Source organism: Lutjanus erythropterus, chromosome 7 (genome assembly GCF_056507025.1).
Source record: "Lutjanus erythropterus isolate fLutEry1 chromosome 7, fLutEry1.hap2, whole genome shotgun sequence".
Classification (NCBI taxonomy): domain Eukaryota; kingdom Metazoa; phylum Chordata; class Actinopteri; order Lutjaniformes; family Lutjanidae; genus Lutjanus; species Lutjanus erythropterus.
In genome coordinates, this window is record NC_139323.1 from 7,172,861 (window position 1) to 7,195,706 (window position 22,846).

The window sequence follows — 22,846 nt, forward strand, 5'->3', positions numbered from 1 at the left end:
CTTTACAAGAGCAAATTAAATGTTTAAGGCACCGTTTAGTTTGAGTGTGACCGTGCAGAGATATCTCGAGCTGATCTGCAGGATTCTGGTTAGCAGCTGAAAACAAGCATCTTTTAATGGAGCCTAAAGTCTAAAAAAAGAGTCTGATCAGTTTCAGATTCTTTCTTTGTTTGCTCCAGGTATGCCAGCTGTCAAAAACGCCCCACTGAGCCTTGTTACAGCGTGTTAATGTCTCCTAATGTGCAGTCTCGTCTGTGTATGTGTGAACCACAAAGCGCAACAAGCAGCTGGATGGCCCGTGGGTGGTACCCAGTCTAGTTCAGGTTGTTTTGAATTGTTTTTTTTTTCTCTCTTTCAGATTTTCAGATTACAATAGTAGCATAAACCCCAGCATGCAAAACTGAAGGAGCAGATTTGAATTTGTGAAAGGAGTGCGTTGAATCTCTACAAGGCATGTTTGAGAAATGTACATTTGCAACATTGCAGACTTACAATACAACACCGACACCCTATTTTAAACTCAATCAAAGTAGTTAAAATTTTACTTTACCATTCAAAACATAGTTTCATTTAAATTGTTGACATGACATTGGGGCAGTGATGAGATGTTTATGTTGAATCTGTTGGCCTGGGTCAGGATCTGACTGTCTTGTACATGTTAGCATTTGGTCATAAAGCCTAATCTGTCTGTGATTCTTTTAGGCTTTTTCCACCAACATGTAACCAGCCGTGTTCTGGTTCAAGAACCTAATTCTGAACCAAGCATTTCCACCAAAAGCAAATTGGTTCGCAATAAATTGGTTCTACAGGTTGCTGTGAATTGTGCAACACCCTCTGTTGATGATGTCGATACTTGAGCACGACCTTTATTATCTGAGAGAGCTCTCCTGCCTTTACTGTAGATCTGCTGTAGGGTCAATATGACTTGGTTGGTTGGTTGGTTTGAGATTGATTATATAATGAAGGTACAATATTGGTCGGGTCATTCATCTTTATGCAATGGACAGTATCAGATTTTGCCAAGTTCTGGGGAAATGAAGCATCTCACCACTTGATTCCACTGTCTTCCAAATAAATGCTAAACCGGAAATGTGCACTGAAATTAGCCTGCACATCTTTTGGTAACAGATCATTATCATGTAATTTTCTGCGGTTTGGAGATAGTAGTTTGTCGCTTCCCACAATACAATTGTACTGTTTACAGTAATTTGGTACTGAGGTACCAGAACATTGTATTAAGCTGCAAAAGGGTCTATATGGACACAAAAGATTTTATGCATCTTCAATCATAGGATATAGTCAGGGTTATGCTATCTGCCCTTTATCTTTTATACAGTTGCTACTCTCATCTCTCTGACGACATTTAATACATTTAGAGATTACTGTTACAGCTGGAGTATCAGATTGACCATCTGATTTTGCTGTATCTGTTAGGTAAGGTAGTCATGGTATAGTTTAGAGAATGTCTGGTGGGCCCAGGCTCGACTTGTTTTTCAGGCAGATTGAACAACGGCTTCTCTCATTCGTCTGCTGTGGGCGTTTGGCCTGGCCAGCTAAAAGGCAGTAGTAGCAGCTGGACAGGACATATTCTGTACTCCACCGATGACCGAGGAAACAGAAACGGGGGAGAAAGGCAGACAGACAAGGTGACAGAAGACACAAAGCTGTGGCAAGGCCTACAGTCTCCAGCGTTTTCTTTTTTCTCTGTCTATGGAGGTTGTAGGCTGATGGTAATAGCATATGTGATAGGATTAATACTCCTCTTCAACCTGATAGAACAACTGAAGGAGTGATGAAAGCCTTTGACCGCAGTTAATTATAAAGGTTAACAGGTTTATCACACTTGAATAGCAGTGAATAATTTGTGTGAAACTTTTATAAATATATCTAAATAATTATTTGACAAAACACACATTATATAGAAATAAAACTGTAAGAAATTAATCTCCACTACTTGCCAGTTGCCAGTGTAGGCATCATTGCTGGATGAATTCAACAAAATGACTGCTGTTCTTATTGAATCACTAATAGTTCAATCTGGTATAATAAGAAATTTGAATTAACCATGGATCAAGTGAGGATGTATAATGTGAAAGGAGGTGTGATGAACCCACAGATAGTTATACAACTGTGTAGATCCCCTCAGCTCTGCTAACCCAGGACTTAGTGGTTCTGGTTGACCAGACACAACAGCCAGCTGTTTTTCAGCAGAGTAAAAGCTCTGATAAACACACTGTATGCTCCTATCCCAGCATCAAATAGCAGACAACGTTAGCTAGTGGCTGGTGAATTTATTTCCTTCAGGAATTGGTGGAGACCAAATCAGAGCTAAAAAGAGGGTAATAATAGATTTAGTGTATTCTCATTAAATTACCAGAAAAAGAGTTTCAAATGAATACCAGTGTTGTTGAGTATCTTCTGGATATACAGTATAAGCACCTATTATAACTATACATATTAATTTTAACAGTTTTTGTTTTGCTGTCCCCAAGTAGAGGAAAGATCATTTAATGCATGTTTAAGCTAAAATTTTAATTTTTTGTTAAAATGGCACCAAAGGAGTGACCACAACATTATTAAAATTGCAAGGGTTGCATTCTTCCTCCTGTTGTCAGCAACATCGTGCTCAGTGGTACTGCTTTTGCCCCCCAGTTCATAAGGTATTCAAAATAATAAGTTCCGTCACTCGAGGGGCATGACTATGCTCGATACAGTGAATATTTTTGGCCTGATGGTGACACCAGATAAGTGGTTTCCAAATGGTGTGCCATGAGGTAAGTCCAGGTGGGATTAGTGACAACACATTTACTATATCAATATGTTGTATGCACTTATTATCCAATACAGAGGCAAATTCTATACCCCAGAAAAAGCCTCTGAAAACCTAACGTCTAAGTGAACCCCAGTTTTCACCATTTGTGCAGTTTGCGGATGGTAAGAATTAGTCCAATTTTACACATCAAAGACCATGCTTAATTGGCGCATCCGTTTTTTCCTCATCTGCATTCTGGGAAGTCTGGGCCTCTGATTGGCTAGTAGTCATTGTCTCTGATGGTTAGATTGGTTATAGAGGTATTATAGGGAAAAAAAAAGGTTATAAAACCACTGGACTAAAGTAATCATCATCCTCTGGGGACTATGATTATTCATTGCCAATTTTCATGACAATCCAAGTATTAGTTGTGGTCACCTTGTCATAGACTTAAGTGTTTGTCATTGAGTTGTTGTTGTCATTGTGTCATTGGACATTATGCCCAATAGTGCAGATGAAAGGTTGGGACAATGAATATCTAGAAATTCTTTCTTCCTCTAGAGTAAAATATTGGCCAAGCTGACTGATATAGCCTTTCTTAGGCTCAAAAACAGCACCATGAAACTTTGAATGCCCTACTTTTCTATCCATGTGGTACCCTTTTTCCTCCATTTTCTCTCCCCAGTAATTTTAAAAGTCAAATCATTGCCCAACATGTATTGTAATCTTTTGGCAGTCTCCCAGAAAGTACTACATTTTTCTTTGTTTGTCTGGCAGTTGTTTGTTATTCTCCATGTGTGAGGGGAAAAAGTGAGTTGGAGTGCCCTCAGACGTGTTTGTGGGAGTGAGGTTTGATGACATGGTTAGTGAGGGAATAGGCTGCGGTCCTTTGGGAGGAAGAGGGAGGTGGGAGGAGGGGGCAGTCAGGGGTTGAAATACTGACGCACCACAGGTTTTTGCCATTAAGCCTCGTCCTTTTATCACTATAGCGAGACATTGCCATTTTTTAATATATGTATCCTCCCTATAAGAGTTAAGATAATCTCTTTGGGATTGGAGTGAAATCACAAGCAACAACAGACAGCACAAAGTCCAGGTTGAGACATCTGTCAAGGGCTTTGGGATTTGTCTCAAGAGACAAATATGGTAACAATAAAGCCTCTGTGTTTTTCTCACAACAAGGAGACGGGAGCTATGCCATACATGGTCTCTGGCTTTATGATGATCTAACATAGGCTTATTGGATAGCACGGAAAGAGAAAACAATAGCTATGTGTTCTGAGCTAAAAAAAAAGTCCCCCCCAGCTGTACCCCACTGAGGCCCTGTGTTTTTGGAGTTGGTAAAGGCAAATTCAACACTGTTATCTAACTGTCTTTCACTTAGACTTTAATGATTTCCAAATGTTCCATCTGATTGCTATTGACATCCTTTGTGTGTTTAGCGTGATATGTTTGAATTGTGAGCAGGTTTTGCCTGGCTCCAGGCTGTGGGGTAAAATGCAAAGTTTGACCCCTGGGGAAAAAAAATCTGGCTACAGGCGTTGTCATAGGATACACAACTCTCTAATGGAAAAGAGTTGGTGTTTTTCTGCCACCCTGACTTCGTGTGGGTGTATCCTTGTGCACTGTATGTGCAAGTTACACCCTGTGTGTGTTTAAGTGAGTTGTGCAGATGGAAAGCGTGCAGGTAGTTTACACAGGAAAAGCTCAGGTTGTGGTGACGTTTGTTAACCACCTGAAACCTTGTGGCGGGATGAAAAGGAAGTTCCACATAATGCAAGAGCAAAATGTGGATAGTAAGTGCAAGCCTGCAAACAAGTTAATCAGTGTTTAAGTCAAGTGGTCCAGACATTAACGGGTCACTGAACAGCTGACTGCAGTGGATAAAACACAGACTGAGCTTCACTGTCCTTACACCCTGCTAAGGGTTGCTGTGTTTGATTGATGGGGCTCAGTCACCCTTTTTTTTGTAGTCGTGGATGTTATAATGTCTGTGACTGGAATGAGAGTAGGGCTGAGCGATAAAGCTGAAAAATTCATAATGATAAAATGTTTCATTTCAGATAATTATTGATCATTTTTAGTGACCTACTTTTAACAAATGTCAAGGTCATTGAACATGAGGCCTAATTTAGAATTTAACTGCCTTACTTTGAATTTAACCTAACCTAATAGACTGCCACACACCTCAGCTTACCCGTCCTTTTTTAACAGTTAACAGTTTCCCCTCCATCTGCACTCATTTTCTCACTCCACACTGTTTCTGTTGTTCTTTCACAGGTCAATGGTGCAATCAAACAACACGTGTTAAAGCATGCTCCATTATCAAACGATATGATGGCTGTTTATGAGCCAGGGAATTCTTGTAATGTATTTTCATGGCATTTCCATGCAGTGCATTAAGTGAAATGACTGCAGATTTTAATGTACAATTTTCTTATCACTATTGATCACTTAGGAGTTGTAAGCACTTTCCTTAATAATCAGTTAATCCCCATTAAAAAAAAAATACTTGTACCAAACAATACCAAATGTGGTTTTTTGCATATTCTCGGACAGCATTACGAAGTCTATGAAGCATATAAAGATGTAAAGGCCCACATATTAAACTCGTATATGTAGGCACTCATAAAAAATTATCTCTGTTACATTTCAGATCTTTTTTTGATAGTAGATTGATAAGTAAAACACCAGAAAAAAACAACCTAGATTGATTAAGTAAAACACCAGAAAAAAACAACCTAAATCTTAATGACTGGTCATTGATTAATTGTTGCCATCCATAATAGCACTATTGTTTTATTGCCTAGGTCTAAATGAGAGCATCTGAGTGTCAATGACAGATAAGTGTGTATCCATATCCATTTGTAGTTATAATGCCCCAAAATAGAAATTCATGGATGATAAAAGTTAATGTTTTAGTTTGACTTGTTTATTTTCCCATTGTCAATACAATTTCTCATAAAAAGTTGTAAGATAGCTCATAAGAGAGCTATATTTTTTATTCTTTATCTTTTCTTCTCTTAGACAAGCACTGCATTGATCAAGCAATGCACTTTTATAGGCAGTCAGGTTAAAAAATCATCTAAATGGATTGAGCAGAACCAGCGATAACATCTTTTTTATTCCACACATTCCTCTTCCTTGTCAAAATCTGGTGCCTACATTATATACAATGCAACTCAACCACCTACAGTCTGGTTGGAGATTCGGCCAATTATTATTTTTGCAGGATTCATTCACAGTCACATAAGTACAGTAGAGAAAAGCCTCCACTTTACCACACTTAATTATTGGCTGAAATTCTAATATTGGCACAATAATAGTGTATTGGCAGCTGATAAATTGTACATCCCTGCTATTTTAGGAGTCATCACTTGTTCATCAAACCCAGTCATCGAGTTTACTGTGGAAAGGCTTGTGTCGTTAAAAGACAAAGAAGGCAGTTTTCTTTATAGAGTGAGAGGTATAAGGGTTAGGTGCCTGTCGGTGGGAAACACAATGAAGACTGAAAATCTGTCAGTCAAAAAAAGAAAGTCTCAAAGTGAAGTATATGATTAAAGCTTTCCAATTGACATTTGACCTTCTAAGAACCCTTCACAACAGTGATATGCTCATTTTTTACGCTTCATAAAACCAAATCATATTTGGCTGTTTCAGCAGTTTTGACTATTCAGTAAGTATGAGTGAGTATGACATGCAGAAAATTAAGTGGTGTGAACTGGATCATTACTGGAGATTGTTTTTCGCCTTAAATGATCAGCCCACTCTCATGCCAAAGCGTGTAATATGTTGAAGACCTGCAAGATCACATGAGAAACCATCTTGCTTGCTTCAAGTTATGCATTTGTGTCTGCAAAAAAAAGTGGTGCAGCCAATCAGTGTCCTAGGAGGGACTACTGGCAGCTATGGGCGTTGTTTTAGGTGTGATGACAGCAAGAAGCATCCATGGAAGTGATTCGTCTCATAACAACAATTGGCAGCTCCTGAAGAGGTTAGCATAGATACTGTGATAGCATCACTTATATCAGAACTGGAAAGTATTTCTTCTTTTAGAAAAGAGCAAAGAACGACACTGAAGACTTCTTTTGATAGAAAAGATGTTTTCACTCTCCCCCGACTGGCTCGGCAAGAGTTTAGTCTGATTGGTTGAAGTTAGCCTGTGTCAGACTTGATAGACAGATGGTTCATCCAGTCACCTGCCAAGTGTTCTTTTTTGAAAGTGTCTGCCCTTTTCCAAACTGTTTCTAAAGATGACCTCCTGGATGCTTCTGTGTAACAAACCATCTGGCATGTCAGGGTACTGCCAGGTAACCTGTCAGGTTAACTGTCAGGTTGAACAGCAATCAACCAAAATCCTATTTCCTCCCAAAATATTCTGTTCCTTTATTTGCTGGTGACCACCCATGGCCCACTCAAGGCCCTCACTGGTGCCTTGACCCCAGCTTGAAAATCACTGTACTAGATGATACCATGTCAGTGTCACTTTTTATTAGGCATGAAAAAGGTGCAATAGCAGCAGGGGGTGATAAAGATGGGAGCAAATGATAAATATAGTTCAAAGAGTAGGGGGAGGCCAGGGTGGATGGATGGATTCCTGTGTTAGACAGATTGTTTTAAGGAAATAGTTATTTTAACCCAAACCATCATGGTTTCCTAAAATATCCCAACTAGTTTTGGTGCCTTAACTTAAATGTCTCTTATCAGTCTTTATTGTGAAAATCTAACTGTATGTCGCAAACCTGACCACACGCACTAGGCAAGGCAAAACATGACACTGTCACGTTGGATTAGCGGATCTGTTACAGGCTTTGGCATGACACCAAGTTGAAATTGTACAGGAGCGTGTCACATCTCCAAGGCAACTAGTGAAAGCCACAGCTAATGGTTAGTTACAGGCTTTTAAAAGAGAGAGTGCACTTAAACTGTGAAGTGGCAAACTGGTTCTTCTCCACAGTTATTACAGAAGGTCAAATTTGGCCATTAAAGGAAATTAAAAACAATTGAAACCTTAAAGCAATCATAATTTGAATGCTGGGTGTTGATTATATGTCTCACACAGTATGCAGAATATTGATGGTCAGACTGTGTGACAGAACGTTGGACAGAAGAAACATGTACATTATAAGGAATTGGGAAAACGTGCACTGGTACATGTTGCTTGTTAGAATTACTGTACAGTAAACAACAAATGCAAGTTCAATGTATTAGTGAAAGTGTTATAAAGAAGATGGCTGCTTCTCGATCATTGCAGTCATGGAACATCACTGTATACTCTAGAATAAAGTGCTCATACGTGATTACATGAATAAGTCAACATCATGTGAAACATGGTATTTGAATCCTTGCACATACTGTAACATTTGCCTCATACAGTGTTCTTTTCTTCACTGTAGGGCCATTGTCTCGCAGCCCATGTGAGCTGCTGCCAGTGGGGATGGGACACCCAGTGCAGGCCACGCTGAAGAGCTTCACAGCCCTGTCAGGCTGTGCAAGCAGGGGCACCACCAGCCTCCCTCAGGAGGTCCACGTCATCAACCTGAGAGGACATGCTCCACAGGGCCCAGACAACACCCTGGTAGAAGTGAGTCAGAATCTAAACTTGAATTATATTGTCTACCACCATAAATTAACTCCTCAATAAAACAAACACTGTAAAGATTAGACTTTTGTCCACTATAGTGGCAAAGGATTCAACAATTGTCTAAACCCATTTTACTAGAGATGTGTATTTTTTTTTTTTAACATTAACAATACATTCCAGTGAGAGATGATCTGCCTTCCACATTGTCTCATCTTATAATTTCATTGTTCAGCCTGGTATTTCCACTTCCCTTGGTTGCTCTACTTTAATCAGTGACCCCGATCATGGCTGCCAGTCCTTTCCCCTTTTGCTTAGTGGAAGTTTTTTAGCCAAAGCTAGGAGGAACGTCTCAGTCATGCTAGAGTGGCACAGTAAAGCTAATCCATATGTCCTCACAAAAAAGTGGCACTAGAGGCTTCTTGTCTAAGGATTATCTTAAGGCCTGTTGGTGAACTGCTCTATTTGTGCTGTGTTTCAGTGGCATGATACAACTCAGCCTCAACAGGCATATGGTACCAGGTCCTTTGCTCAGTGTTGTTTGGGTGGGATTCTTTACCTGTCATAGCAACACCAATTGAAACTGCTGTGACACCAGCTTCAATGTGACACAAACACACAGGAACAATGGAAGATGTTCTTTCCTTTTGAGAGCCTTTCATCAGCAACCACACAGAGGAGCGTCTGCACTACGTCAGTTGACATACATCATGGTTTTGCAGGCAGCTAATTTTACACTCTGGGTAGAGTGTCTATAAAAGCAACCGATGTAAAGGATTTCAGTGTTGTGCAAGTGACAATTTTTGTAATTACAGTTCTCTCTGACCAGTCAGTGGTATGCGATGTTTCCGCCCCACTGTTATTGGCTCAGCTCGCTTGAAACTTTGACCAGGTTGAGACCAAAAAGGTGCCAGGTACTGTCCATAACCAAAAACCAAAAAGAGTGAGTGTTAACAGTGTAAACACGGCATTGGTGAGCTGCTGGCACACTTGCAAGCCAGGAACATGCTGATGTTTGTGCTGATCTGCGTTTTTTGAACTTTCTCTGTGCCATTTAATCTCAGCTGTGATTTTGGAAAAGCACTCTCTGAGCTAGCAAGCTCAGTGTTTCCTCTACATTCATTTAGGAGTGGCGGCCCGCCACTCTTAAATCCTAGCCGCCACTCCTTCAAATTTCTTTTTTTTTTTTTTTTTTTTATTGTTGACGCAAATACACCACCGCCGCATCTCTCCACCTTCAAAACAGACTCCTGTCGGGTACTTGCGAGCACTAAGGTAAACTGCAGATAAGTATCTTGGTCAGTATGGAAATATACTTGCGCGTGGTCATTTGCATGATGCTAGCGTTGTTTGGGGGGGCGCGGTCGTCAAGCACGTCAAGCACCTAGGCGACAGGGCAGAGTCAGAGGAGCAAATTCCCGAATTACAAATAAACCATAAAGCAGCGAATTACCGGCTGGAGAAGAGGCAGACATAAGTTATTAGCTTGAGATAACTCGACATAGATTTTACAAGTTAAACAGACGTTCACAATATGTTGATGACCAGTTAACGTTACGTAACTTATCAGTAGTTTAAGTTAATTTGGCCCGGTGCCAACTCAGTGTCGCTAACGTGAGTAAACTAATTGATAGTATTAGGCTTACGTTAATATCTACACACCATTATGTAACAACTGACTGCATTTTTCAGATGAGTTTATTGAAATATTTCTCTAAGAAGAGAAACGGAACGCCTGCCCCCGCTGCTGAAAAAAATCCTAGAGGAAACACTGAAGCTTATTGACTGTTCATTTGCAAACTCAACAGCTCAGTCGCTAATGGCTCAGTAAGTTTGCACTATTCATTCAAGAGTCATATTTGCACCATTGTCTCTTGTGTATAAAAACCATTCCTCCTTTGTGGAGCAGTTAATACTGAGACAGGAGAGAGTTAAATAAAAGTGAGTAGTGCAGCCAAACCTCATGATCAGATGGGCTTACCTTACCTAACACAACTTTCAAGAGAAAACCAAGACAGTGATTAGTTAGTCATTTAAATGGCTGTCGGCTTTTCCCAGCCACTTATTTGTTTTGAGCGGATCTCTTTATTGGGCTCATTCAAACTGTCAGCACATTTAAGTATCTCCATAGTCTTCCTAAAGTTGATGTCGGTTTTGAAACTGCTCCCTCCCTGTCTTCAGGTGTTATACAGGACGTCTCATGGCAGGACTCCTCAAAGTTAGCCATAGTCTGAAGATGAATCATAGGCCCACAGCCTGTAAAAACGCTGCGTTTGGATTTTAAACTGTCCCAAGTACCCATCCCCCTCAGTCACGGCAGTGTGAAAAGCAGCATGTATAGACTTGCCATTGCAAGTTTGCTGCTGATGTAGGCTTAAACACTGCCAAGGCCAAACATACAGAGAGGCACTGTGTGTAAGTGAGCTGCATCAGCTTGCAAATACAGAAATTACTTTCTGGCTTCAGTGGATGCTTGTTCTGAAGCTTTACTAGATGAACTTAAATGATAGATTTCTTTACCCATAACAGTGGGAAGGATTTGTCTTTTGATCTTATCCCCACAATGTGATGTTGAGGAGTTGAGGCAGTTACAGGACTTCATCAGTTTTTATAAAATAACAATCTATAACATTATGTAGGGTTGAGCAGTGGTTTTACCATTGACAAAGCAATGGATGCAAGTGCAAAAGACACATAGCAAAGGATGCAATGTAATGAGGCAAAATAGGCTCAAAATGGTACAATTTTTGCACATTTTTTTCTCTACAAATGGAGCAATCCAGGTGACAAATTACCTAATTAATATCTATTTAATTATAGTCTGGTCTCTGGTTTTGCATACATACCATGAATGCAAAGTGAATAACCAGTCACAAATATTCAAATATGGGCTGATTTGTTTCACATACAATGAAAAAAACAAGTTAACAAACATCTTGTGAAACAGACTTCTATATCTAACTCAAAAAGTGAAAAGACAAAAAAGAACAAAGAAGAAAAGCCACATCTGCTTTTGATAATTTTTTCAGCTTTAACAAAGATTTGGAACAAAAAATAACAGCTCATTCCTTTGAATTTGAGTTCTGGAATATCTGCAAATATCACAGAAACAAATATCTCACTGTAATTTTTTATTAGTGTTATTCAGCCTGAGTATTAGGTAAGACAACACAGCATGCCTTCCTGTCTATCATAGGTGCAGTGCAAAGTGGCCATAATAGCGATAATTTCAATGTGGCCTTCAGTTGCAGAAGTAAAAGTCTTGTTTTTGGCCAGTGTTACTAACTTAAATCTACAAGCTATTATCTGATGTAAAGTTTGTATAGTTATCCCTCAGTCACATCAAGATAAGCCTTTAATGCAAGGATTTCAGGTAGTGTACCTGTTACCACTTAATTCAACATATACTGTGTGCTCCTCTGAGTGTACGAGACTACTTGCAGACTACTGCAGCGCCCTGCCAAGTGAGAGGGTTTTGTTGTGTTTCATCTTGCCACAGATATACTTGTGTCAAGGTGGATTAGAATTAGACACAGGAAGACATTCATACAAAACCAACAAACCTGGGTTTTGACTGTACCTGCCTGATAAGATTATTGGTCTCAATGAATTCCAAACCTTCACAAACACTCTGACTAGTTGAGAGGCCTTTAACAGGACTGATTATTGAGTGCAAGGCATCGTCAAGGCAAGATCTTTTCTGTTTTTAAACTTCAAGCAGAAAATCTGTTACATTTTATGCATCTCGAAATTTGGCCACTCATTTTACATCATTTGTTTTTTTCTTAACAGATGTATAGAATAATCTGCTTCGTAAATGACCACTCACAGCATAACTGTTATGGATAGCCCAGTGAAACCTTTAGTTTGAAGGTCTGTGAAACCCATCTCTTCACGTCAATTTATCCAGCTGTTGGTAACCCATCACCTCCATGGTCAAGTGAGGACTGTTGTGGAGGAGGCAGAAATCCAGCTGTCTGTTCCCCTGCCTACAGCCTTGGCTAGAGGTCACAACGCCTCTGGTTGAGATTAGGTGGCCCTGCTGAAGCTCGTTCTGTGAGGGAAGGTGTCTGCCGTGACAAGATAAGATCTGGTAAAGGACGCTCAGACACTCTGCCCACTCCCTCCCTGGTTCCTGATTGCATTTCCACCTGGGTTGTGGGCACAGATTGGCCTGTTCGGACGCAAGTGCTTAGCCTTCAACAAAGCTGTGTTGGAGGGCACACAGTGCGTCACACTCTGCTCTCATCAGACAATCTGCCCCTGATCTTTCGTGACAGCAGGAGGTGATAATCCAGTGGAAAAAAAGAGTTACAACTTGAAACGAAGGGGCTTTAAAACACATCCTTGGCTACATTTGGGCAAGGCTGCTCTCACCTAAAAGGCTGTGAAAGTGACGTGAAGAACCACATTGTTCTTCATTACTTATCCATGACCACTGCAAGTACCTATTCCTCATTACTGAAGCAAACTGAAATCATAGGTTTATCTCATGAGTGAGAAGGTGGAAGATTTCTTGAACTTACTTCCTGAAAAACAAACTGTCTTTTCCAAATTATTAAACTCCATACCCTCTTCTCTTAAAGGTATATTGTGTTGAGAATAAGTTAAATGTCAAACACCTTAAGTCTTGAAAGAAGATTATAGCCTGCTCCTTTGTTTAGGAAAATAGCTGTAGTCAGTTTGGATTCTCACAGTATCCCAGTTTCAAGACAAACTGAAACGCCTACATAAATGGCTCAAACTACACTTGCAACATAATTCATTTCTCCTCTGTCCATCCCCTGTGCATACCAACATATGGCTACGTATACAGCTGGATTTAATGTGGGTTAAGATCATCTATGCTTAAGCTGTCTTTGGCCCAAGACCATGATCAGTAACCTATTTGTTGAATATAATAAATTCAAACTTGTATGTTAAATGTAAGTTAGCCTCTAAGACCTTGAAAGGGTACCCTCGTAAGGCTCAAACATTAGATATGCACACGGATATGGAAAGAGCCCTCTATCCTTGCTTTATATTAATTTCATCCGTATTTCTGCTCGTTTTCTAAAAGCTTATGGGCTTAAATGAGCAGCACCTCCAATAGTAGTAGCCAATACTTCAAATGAGACATGACCACAGAAGTAGAAGAAGTTTTTTAAAAATCTGAACGTTTTAGAAATGACTTTTGTTGTCAGCTTGTTAGTGAAAAGAATTCTCCTTCCACATGTTGTTATGCATTGCTGCATGGACCATTGCTGTCTACAAGGCTGCTACTGCTTTTGCCCCTTTCTCCTGAGGTGCAAATTGAAAAAACTCCTCCAGGATCTCCATGTTTACTGTTGTCAGAAACCTTTGACTTTTCTTCTTCTGTGGAGTAACTTTTGACCTGGAGTGGCGCCCTCTAGTGGAAGTATTGTTTAACATTCATGCCAACGTAGAAAATGTAGGGAAGTACACAGCTAGTTAGTTATATCTTTTGAAACACACTTTAAAACATTTATTTGTTTTTGTTGTTAAGAGTTAGATGAGAAGATTTCTAGTGCTTTCAAGTGTGTTCAGCGCAAAGACTTGAAACTCTCTTGATATTTAGACACTACAGTGGCATGGATCATCTCATCTAAGTTTCAAAAAAAGCAGAATGGCTATTTTCCAAAAATGTTGAACTGTACCTTTAATTTTACATTAGAGGCGTTGCAGTGTGGAAGCAGTGTTTGGTTTGGCACGTGTATATTTGCTTATTTTTTTACGTCAGGTTTGCTGAGAGGTGGCTGGTCAGTCTGTGATTATATAGATTTTCTCTGAGTTCTCCTCACCTCTGCTGCTGATGGGGGGAGGAAGTGGTGTCTGGGCCACAGGGCAGACTGTATTTGGATGTTCTGTATGATGGCCCAGCAGTACAAGAGGTGCCTGTGGCTGATCCTTGGCTGTGCCGGCTTGGCTGTCTGGATTGAGGGGCTGCTGGAGAACACGATGTGCCCCAGTGACTTCTCACTAAGTGTCTGCAAAGCTGAGCCTCGACCAGGTAGGGGAATAAATCTGCTATTGCACATGGTGTGCGTGGACTAATGTGAACAAAGGGGATCACATGGTCAATTTCAGACGGCTTTATACACACACAGGCAGACACACATCCTGCAGCTGCGATGTGTGAGGCCTGCTTCACATCTCTTTCACATCCACGTGTGAAAGTTGCGGCTTGCAGTTTGTCCATATTTTCAGTAAAGACGTGAGAGCGATGAATTGTTTCCTGCCTGCACCAGTGAACCCATTCTGTATGGGTATTAACTAAGGGGTATGAACTGTTATCCACAGAAAGAAATGCACAGCTGGACCTGACTCAGAATACACACTTTGGCTCCTGGCCAATCTCCACACCAAGGCTCAGTTATTAAGTGCAACAGAATACCTCAGCAGTGACTGTGCATAGTGCTTCGTCTGGCATATGCTCACATTTAAAGGGCTTGAAGTCACCATAGAATAACACACACCAGAAGGAGAAATATGCTAATCATTCGTTCAAGTAGCCCAGAGCTAGAAATATCCACAATAATATTTTGGATAGTATTCTGGTGGTGTACAAGCCATGTGTTCAAATCTGCTGAGGTGAAAGCAGTAAAGCAGTCTTTGCTTTATTAAAGGAAGTTTAATACTGTAAGATTGAAGCCAAAATGGAGCAAGTAATTAATAAGTCAGATCTTCTCTTACTGTTCTTGATGCATCCCTAATAAAAGTATGAACTCTAGAACCACTTGTATTTAGTACAGGTGCTGCTGATTTAAAATTATGAGTGAAAACTGCTGTTAGGCTCTTGCATCAACATAAAGTAATGAATATAGTTCTGTTTAATTTCCAAGTGTTCCCTCACAGATATTAAATGACTAAAATCAAATACAGCTTCCCAGCAACTGTGCTTAAGTACAGCATTTAATTACTCAGTTGCTGCCCATAATGTTCACCAGTGAACAGATGAAAAGGCCCTCAGTTGTAGTACTGAAAACATGGTTTTGAACAGTTTCATCAGCACCTTGATAAAGTCAGAAATTCAAGGTGAATTTCTTAAACCTGAGTTTTTACTAAAAGATGGTTTAAACAACCCATTGGCGTGACCCTGGGATGGCAATGTTGGTCTGTCAGTCCGTTGATCAGTTGTCAATCGGTCCAGCTCTTGTCTGGGCTGGGAATCAGACAGATCTGTGAGCTCATGTTTCATTTGTTTTGTTAGATCGTTCTGGACCCCCTTCCATTCAGACAGCTTTCCACCTTGTCCTGGATTTCATTGGGCCAGTCACACACCCTTACCTGTCAAGGCAAGGGGCAAGTTTGATACAATTACTGTACAAAGGAGTGGGACCTTATTGGCTATTCAGGCGTTTTGGTTGGCAACAAAGGTGGCTGTTAAGTCGCTGATGTGGAACTATTTCTGCTTAATCTGCTGTTGCATCAGTATTAAACAAACTACACAGTATATTTCCTCTAAAAGATCAAACAACTGGAGTTAAAGGTTTTGTTGATAAGAAAGATGTATTTGCTGTACCTTTGACAGGATTTGGTAAGTTTAATTTACCAACCATGCTATGTCACATGGGTCGTTGCTCTGGCTGGTTTTAGGACTATCTAATTGCAAGTTTTGCTCTGTGCCCCTTGGAAATTGAAAATGAACTGAGAGATGAATGTCTAGTGATGCCAGGCTAGCACTTTGCTGAAATATACAAAATTATTTGATGGATAGCCATGAAATTTTGTACAGATGTCCATGGTTCTCAGAAGATGTATCCTATTGACTTTTGTGATAATGAGTTTTTCTCTAGTGATTAGTGACTTATCTTGTAACAACTTCAGTGATCCATTAACTTTTTATCTGCCACCATTATTAGGTTGAAAATTAAATTTGTTCCACACTTATTTGATCGATTTATGATCAGATACTTGAAAAACAAATTACATTCCCATCAATCACGTGTACTGCACTGCTTGAGCAAATATTAGCATGTCAGCATAATTAAATGGTGATCATGGTAAATATTGTACTTGATTAACACCAACATGTTAGAATTGTCATTGTTTGCATGTTAGAACGCTGACAAAGCCTCACAGAGACATGAACTTGGCTGTAGATTTGTTAAAAACTGATTTCAGTGGGTAGTTTAGGAGACATTTCCAGAATTTATGTTTTCCCTATTTATTTATTATATAAAGCAATGTGCAATAGGAGACTAGTCAGTGCAGTCAGTGTTCCAATTAGGTTAAGAAGATTTCTTTGATATTTCAACAAATCAGAGCACTTGTACTTTGTATATCCTGATATAATACCTGACTCAGACAGTGTCCACTGAGTATTGCCAAACCACAGTGAGGGACATTTGTTGGCTGGCTTCACTTAGATTATTAGTTTGCAATTTCAAACTAATAATTTCTTCTATTTTTTTCATCATACTCTGGATTTTTACTCAAGGTTTCATCTAGACAGTGGGCTATTTGTTTCATATTCCTACCTCTCCTTTTCCATAAAATGACCAGCACTGAAACTGGCTCGCATGGACTATAATTTTTTACTTTTGAAGTGTTATTCACATTTGTCTGAAATAAAGAGTGATGATTTCTTCAGCTCCAGTAGTCCTGATCAAAGTAACAGAAGCCCCTTTTCTCTCTTATACCCATGGGGGCCTCTGAAGGAAAGACAGGCCAGGCTGAGAGGCTCTCAGTCCTGGAATAGGACTGGTGGAGTGACTGTTCTGGATTTGCAAGTCAGAGTAAAGCCTGTAGTGCCAGATTGGTTTTATGTGTCTGTGGATAGTGATTTCCTTAAATAATAGCAGAATAATTTTCTCATTTTCACAGAATTCAATTATAAAAATGATCTAATCTTCTAGAGCAAAAGAACAAACGAGAGTTACAGTCAAAGTGAGCTGTGCTGCAGACCAGACCTGCTGCTCAGATTTCGTCCAAGCTTTAAAGCCCTCGGGATTTTCAAGCAAAATATATTTTCATCGGTTGACTATTGACCTGAAGGTGTTGGTGTTTTGCCACTTATGCTCTACCAAAACAATGACCTCATCTTGAAGTGCTCTTTTCTGCTCCCCCCTGCTCTGGTTTAACAACGTAGGTATCAAGTTTGAACATTTTTCCATATGTTCCTTCTTCTTCTGTCACACACTAAAGTGGCCTTTTGCACCCTGCTAACAAGCCACCACCACCACATGTGCGTGGATGCAGAGCTTGGTATTATCACAGACACCTAGTGCCCCCCCCCCCAAAAAAAAAAACGTAGAGCAAAAATAAGCAACTGGAAAAAAGAGGCCTGTCTGGACGTACAATCGGGTGATAGGGTTGAAAATAAACAAAAGGGGCCGGTGGTATCTCGAATCGCCCATCTTTCTCTAATCAGCTTACCCAAGGCAAACATCAAACACAGCCACTGGCTCTGAATCAGGGTGAGGCAGAGCAGATGATTGTTTTATCAGCTGGAATTCGCAGATATCTTTGACTGTGTGAGTGACTAGCTGGAGGAGCTCACCAGGCACAAGCAGCTGGCGAGAACATGGTGTCAGATATGAGTGGAGCTCACACACAAGACAACCTGCTCACACAAAGCCAGCAATGTTTTCATTTAAACCTGCTTTTGGGATTTTGTATGGCCTTACACTGTTATTGAATTTAATATAATTTTGCTCACTAAGGCAAATTTTTCCACCATGTAATGTTAGTAAAAGTAGAGGGATACAAGAACTGCAGCCATCTAAATTCAAACTGAGATTTGAAGTATCCTTTTTGTGAAATTAAAATGATATTGAAGGAAGTGTGCATACTTTATTATTTTTCAAAAGAGACTAAACTGTTTTTTGACATATTTGTGGAAATGACATCTAAGCTTCAAGCCTCTGGGTGGATATTTCTCATGGCACTGAATGACTGAAATTAGAGAGCTGGCATTGCTGGGAGATGTGCTGTCAATGACCATGGACTACTACCAACTGGGGCACTTAGCCCATGTATGTTGACACAACAAGCACAACAAATTTTGTCCCGTGTTCTCAACAAGCCCAACTACCATTGGTTATCAGATGTTTGCGAATTAAGAAGTCTGTCCTTTTGTAACATGCAATATTTTACAGGATCATGCACTTAAACGTTTCAGTCAAAACCTGAAGAAATTGAATAGTATTGGCCAAAATGCAATCTCGGAACACATGGCTATTGTCTGACGATAATTTAGCTTTTTATTAACTTTTTTTTTTGTCTGTACTATATATCTGTATGTCGGTATTCATATGAATATATCTGTTTATAGAGATCTCAACTCAGTGCATGTAAAAGGATTAAACAGTTTCATCAGCACCTTAAGAAAGGATTATCCCAGATCCTAAGCCTGGAACCACTGGCTATTGTCCCAATACTAAAGACTACGACTAAATCGTTGACAGATGAAAGCAGATAGATTAAGAGAATTGGGAAAGATCCATCATGATGTTGGGCTTGTATTCTATTCAGTTCTATTTGTGTCTCATTAAATCAGTCATACACAGGATCCAGTCCAAGTTCCATCTGTGGACATGTTGCAGCAGTGTTTGGATGTGCAAAATACTGTGAAATGTGTTGTTATCGACAAGTATTGCTAACAATGGCAAACCAGTTCTGGAGGACTAAAGCACAACTTTCCTGGTGGCGCCCATCTTGGTTTTCCCATTTACTTTTACTTTTTTTTTTTTTTTCTTTTTTTTTGACTTTCTGACTTCTTTACTGGAACACCACCAACTCGGATGTGACATCATACCCAGCTCAGACTTCCGAGGTTAATGGAACAAACCATAACTGCCTGACCTTTTCCCTCCACCTCAGTGCTGTGTTATTTTCTACAGCATGTCCTGCCATTCTGCCATATCGCTGACAGATTGCTATCAGGAGGTCCCGTCTGACTTTGACGTCTTTTCAGGCTGTTCAGGCTGTTCAGGCTCTTTGTAGTTCGGTGTTGAGCTGAGTGCAGACTGATTAGCATCACAGTTCAGGGTAAAGGCTCCAGGTAGCATCCCCATCGCACTCAAATATGTGGGTGGCACTGATAAGACCGGTCAACAGGTTTTGGTCCGCCTCTCCTCCATCGTTTAGCTCCTTTACCCTGGCTCCCCTTCCCTCTGTGCACCCTCACTGATCCAGAAAGAACCAAGATCCAGACAGACAAGACACACGCACATACACACACACATCTGATAACAGCGATTGGTCCCAGGCAGTGTGCCTTTCTCCTCTTCGAGCTATGACTTTTCAGCTCCTCGCCAGGCCTTGTTTGTTTTTAACTTTGCAACATTCCAAGTTCCAATGTTTATTATAATCTTGGTTATTGATCTATTTTAACCCATACTGATTCTTATTTGAAACATGCAAACCAGCCATTGTTATTCAGGCACTGCTCAGTATGTTTCTGTTTCATGTCAGTGATTTTGATTATTATTTCCTGGGAGGGAGAGTGTGTTCTTAGATAAGTCCTACTTTTTGACTAATTAAAGGATGTTTTGGGTTTTCTCTGAATCAGCAGGGATCACCAGGCACTTAATTAGCTCTGTCAATAAAGGAAACTGCAAGGACACTGAGCCTCCCTGATACTGAGCTCTAACTGCAGGGTGTCAATGTTTTTCCATCAAAGTATCACATTATAATGTTGATGCTCAGTGTTTTTGCACCACACTTGAAACTTAGTGTGATTTAGTTCACTTGAAAGGTCATGAAATTGCGACCACATGTTCAAGACGGGACAAACAAATCAGCCATTATAATTAAAGTGTCACAGGCATCAGTACGTTCTAAATCTGACCATGTGGCTTTGTTGGACTATAAAGGCTTGAGTATGATTCATCATTTTGTTTTGATTTCAAGTGGCACTTGGTTTGTTATTGAAGCAGATTCAGAGCTTAAAGTCGAAGATGTATTGTTTTATTTTTTAACATTTCCATTGTTTACACATGCTACCACCACTAATGGTATGCTCTGTGACTGGCCTTGCCTATTTTGCTACAGCTGTCGTCCCTTGTGTGGAGTGTAGTTTCAGTAACACGATACTTCTCCATCCTTGGCTGCTGGCAAATGTGCCCTGTAACTGTAATGGACACTGGACCCCCAAATCCCTGTGCCAGCCTCCTGATAATCAATCAGGCGTGGCCTCCCGTCCCCAGCGGACCCTCTCTGCAGGGTCCGATGAAGGTAGCAGCACCAGGGACAACTCAGCGCCACCTGATCCTTGCAAACACCGTCAGAGGCTCTTTGATGCCTGGCGTTTCTGCACCTCTTCTCTCCACACCCTGGCTGTGTGACAATGTCTGTTGCTATGCGCGCACCAGTCTTACCAAACCTTGTGACGGCAACTCTGTGGGCAGAGATGCACACCAGCTGCTGCTGAATCCCGATCACCACTTGTGTTGTGCAACTCAGAGCTGATATAGCTTAATATTATTACTGTTTACTTGCTAACCTTTGCTAAACAGCAGATAGTTACCACAGTTTTCACCTTTTTCACTGTCTGCACCGCTTGGCACATCCTTTCCGTAGCACTCTGTTTGTGTTTATGTGTTTTCAGGTGACTCACGTCTTTTGGAACTGTTTCTGTCTGGGTTTAATTTCCTCATCTTTTGCAACTCTCTCCCTCACTCTCATTCTTCTTATGTCTGCCTCTTCCATCTCTGAGAGCCAAGGCCTCAAAGCCAAGCCAGGTATGATTATATCTTGGTAGTTGTTATTCTCAGAGGAGCAATGCACACGCTTTTTCCACAGTCTGGACTGAGGAAGAGACGCATGTATGGAGAAAAAAAAGAGAGCAGTGAGTTTCTCTGATCTGTTTGTTTGGATCGTCATCCAGTTTGCCTCACAGATAACTCTTCAGTAATTTCTTCCATTTTCTTCTCTCTGAGGACTTTTTAATGATTTTTGCAGCACTTTCATGGACCACATTACTAAACACTCGTTTGTGCTGCTCTACTCTCCTCCAGGGCTTACATCTGGGGAGGACTGATAATTAGGCTTTGATGCTCCATGTTCACTCTGTATATGCTGTCGGTGTCTCTTGTGAAACGGCTTCATGCGGCATCACAGTGACAAGTCTTTGAACACTGAGCATCTGGTAGAAGATGAAAATCACACGTTACTGGATAAAATAGATCTCTAGCTGGCTTGGTGCAGCATAGAGTGTCTGAGAGAGATATATAGAGCAATATTTCTCATATCTGTCCCACTGGTGAGGTAATTGTGATTTCTTATTTTACCAACATGGCAATTTAAATGGTGATCATTATCACTGAGTTAATGAATATTTGTCTGCATAGTGATGAACAAAGATGTTGTGTGTTTGTTGAAGCTCAAAGTTCATTCATGACATTGGAAACAGCAGTTGATGAAAAACTCTGACCTGAAGTTTAATTTAGTGGCTGTATGACCTTATCACGCATCATCAGCAGCAGCAGCAGATGGAGTTTGCCCAGTTGTTATGAAATTGTAGAAATGTGAGTTATCACTTGATTTCTGACCTCTGTAAAGGGAAAGGTTTGACATTTTAGAAGTATGCTTATTTGCTCTCTTGCTGAGAGATGATTTGTATAAAGCTAGAGCAAGCAACCAATTATTTTAACTTAACAGTAGGGCTGCACACTTTATTAGAATATTATTTAAGTTACGATTTGGCCAAGTGCAATATCCAAATCACAGAAGCTGCAAATTTTTGATGAAGGCAGACAGCATTATAATAAAGTAATGTAGTGCAGCCGAGATGCCCTGGACTATAAATCTTTTCTCCAGATGTAATAAAAAAAATATTAGTTTTTTTTTTTTTTAATTTTTTTTTTCAGGAAAGATGAAAATTATGATGCAAAAATAATCATTACCACTAATCCTGAATCATGTCACAATAGATCTTTTTAATAGCAGCCAAAATCTTGTGAAACAGCCGAGTTTATGCAGATGTTACCATTGACACTAATTAAGTCCCGTTACATTTGGTGTAGCAGAGCCTTTCCAATGAGACAACAAGCACAATAGCAGCACCCTGACTCTGTTTGACCTGAGGTGACCATATTCTGTAGCCCTACTTATCACAAATCCTGGAGGACAGAGATTTTAAAGGTATGAGCTCAAAGAAAGATATGATGTACTTTAACAGTTCAGCTGGAAGATTTTGAATATTGTTCACCATCTAACAGCTGTTACTCTGATGAACTGCAGTTGGTTGAGGTGATTGCGTCTTTTCACATTCAACAACTTAACGAGTTCGAGAATCACCTAGATTGGTTATCCAGAGAAAAACCCTCACCGATCTGCTGGTGTTTTTGAACAGCTAAAATGTAGTTGACTTTTTTATTCGGGCTGAGCAATGTATCAATATTATATTGATATGGTGATATGAGACTAGATATCATCTGAAATGTTTGATATTGTTGTATCATGATATGGCATAAGTGTCTTTTCCTGGTTTTAAAGGCTGCATTACAATAAAGTGATGTAAGTTTCTGAACTAACAAGACTGTTTTACCTGTTCTGTTATTTGCATA

The 22,846-nt window shown here is 40.1% G+C and overlaps 1 protein-coding gene across 1 annotated transcript in view; it reads left to right on the forward strand.

The window, feature by feature from the left end:
* The window catches only part of tgfbr3 (transforming growth factor, beta receptor III), an 88,920-nt gene that overhangs the window by 21,373 nt on the left and 44,701 nt on the right, over positions 1–22,846 (forward strand). The window contains exon 3 of the mRNA XM_084722506.1: positions 8,149–8,336. Coding sequence (XP_084578632.1) covers positions 8,149–8,336 — 188 coding nt within the window. The remainder of the gene's footprint in view (positions 1–8,148; positions 8,337–22,846) is intronic.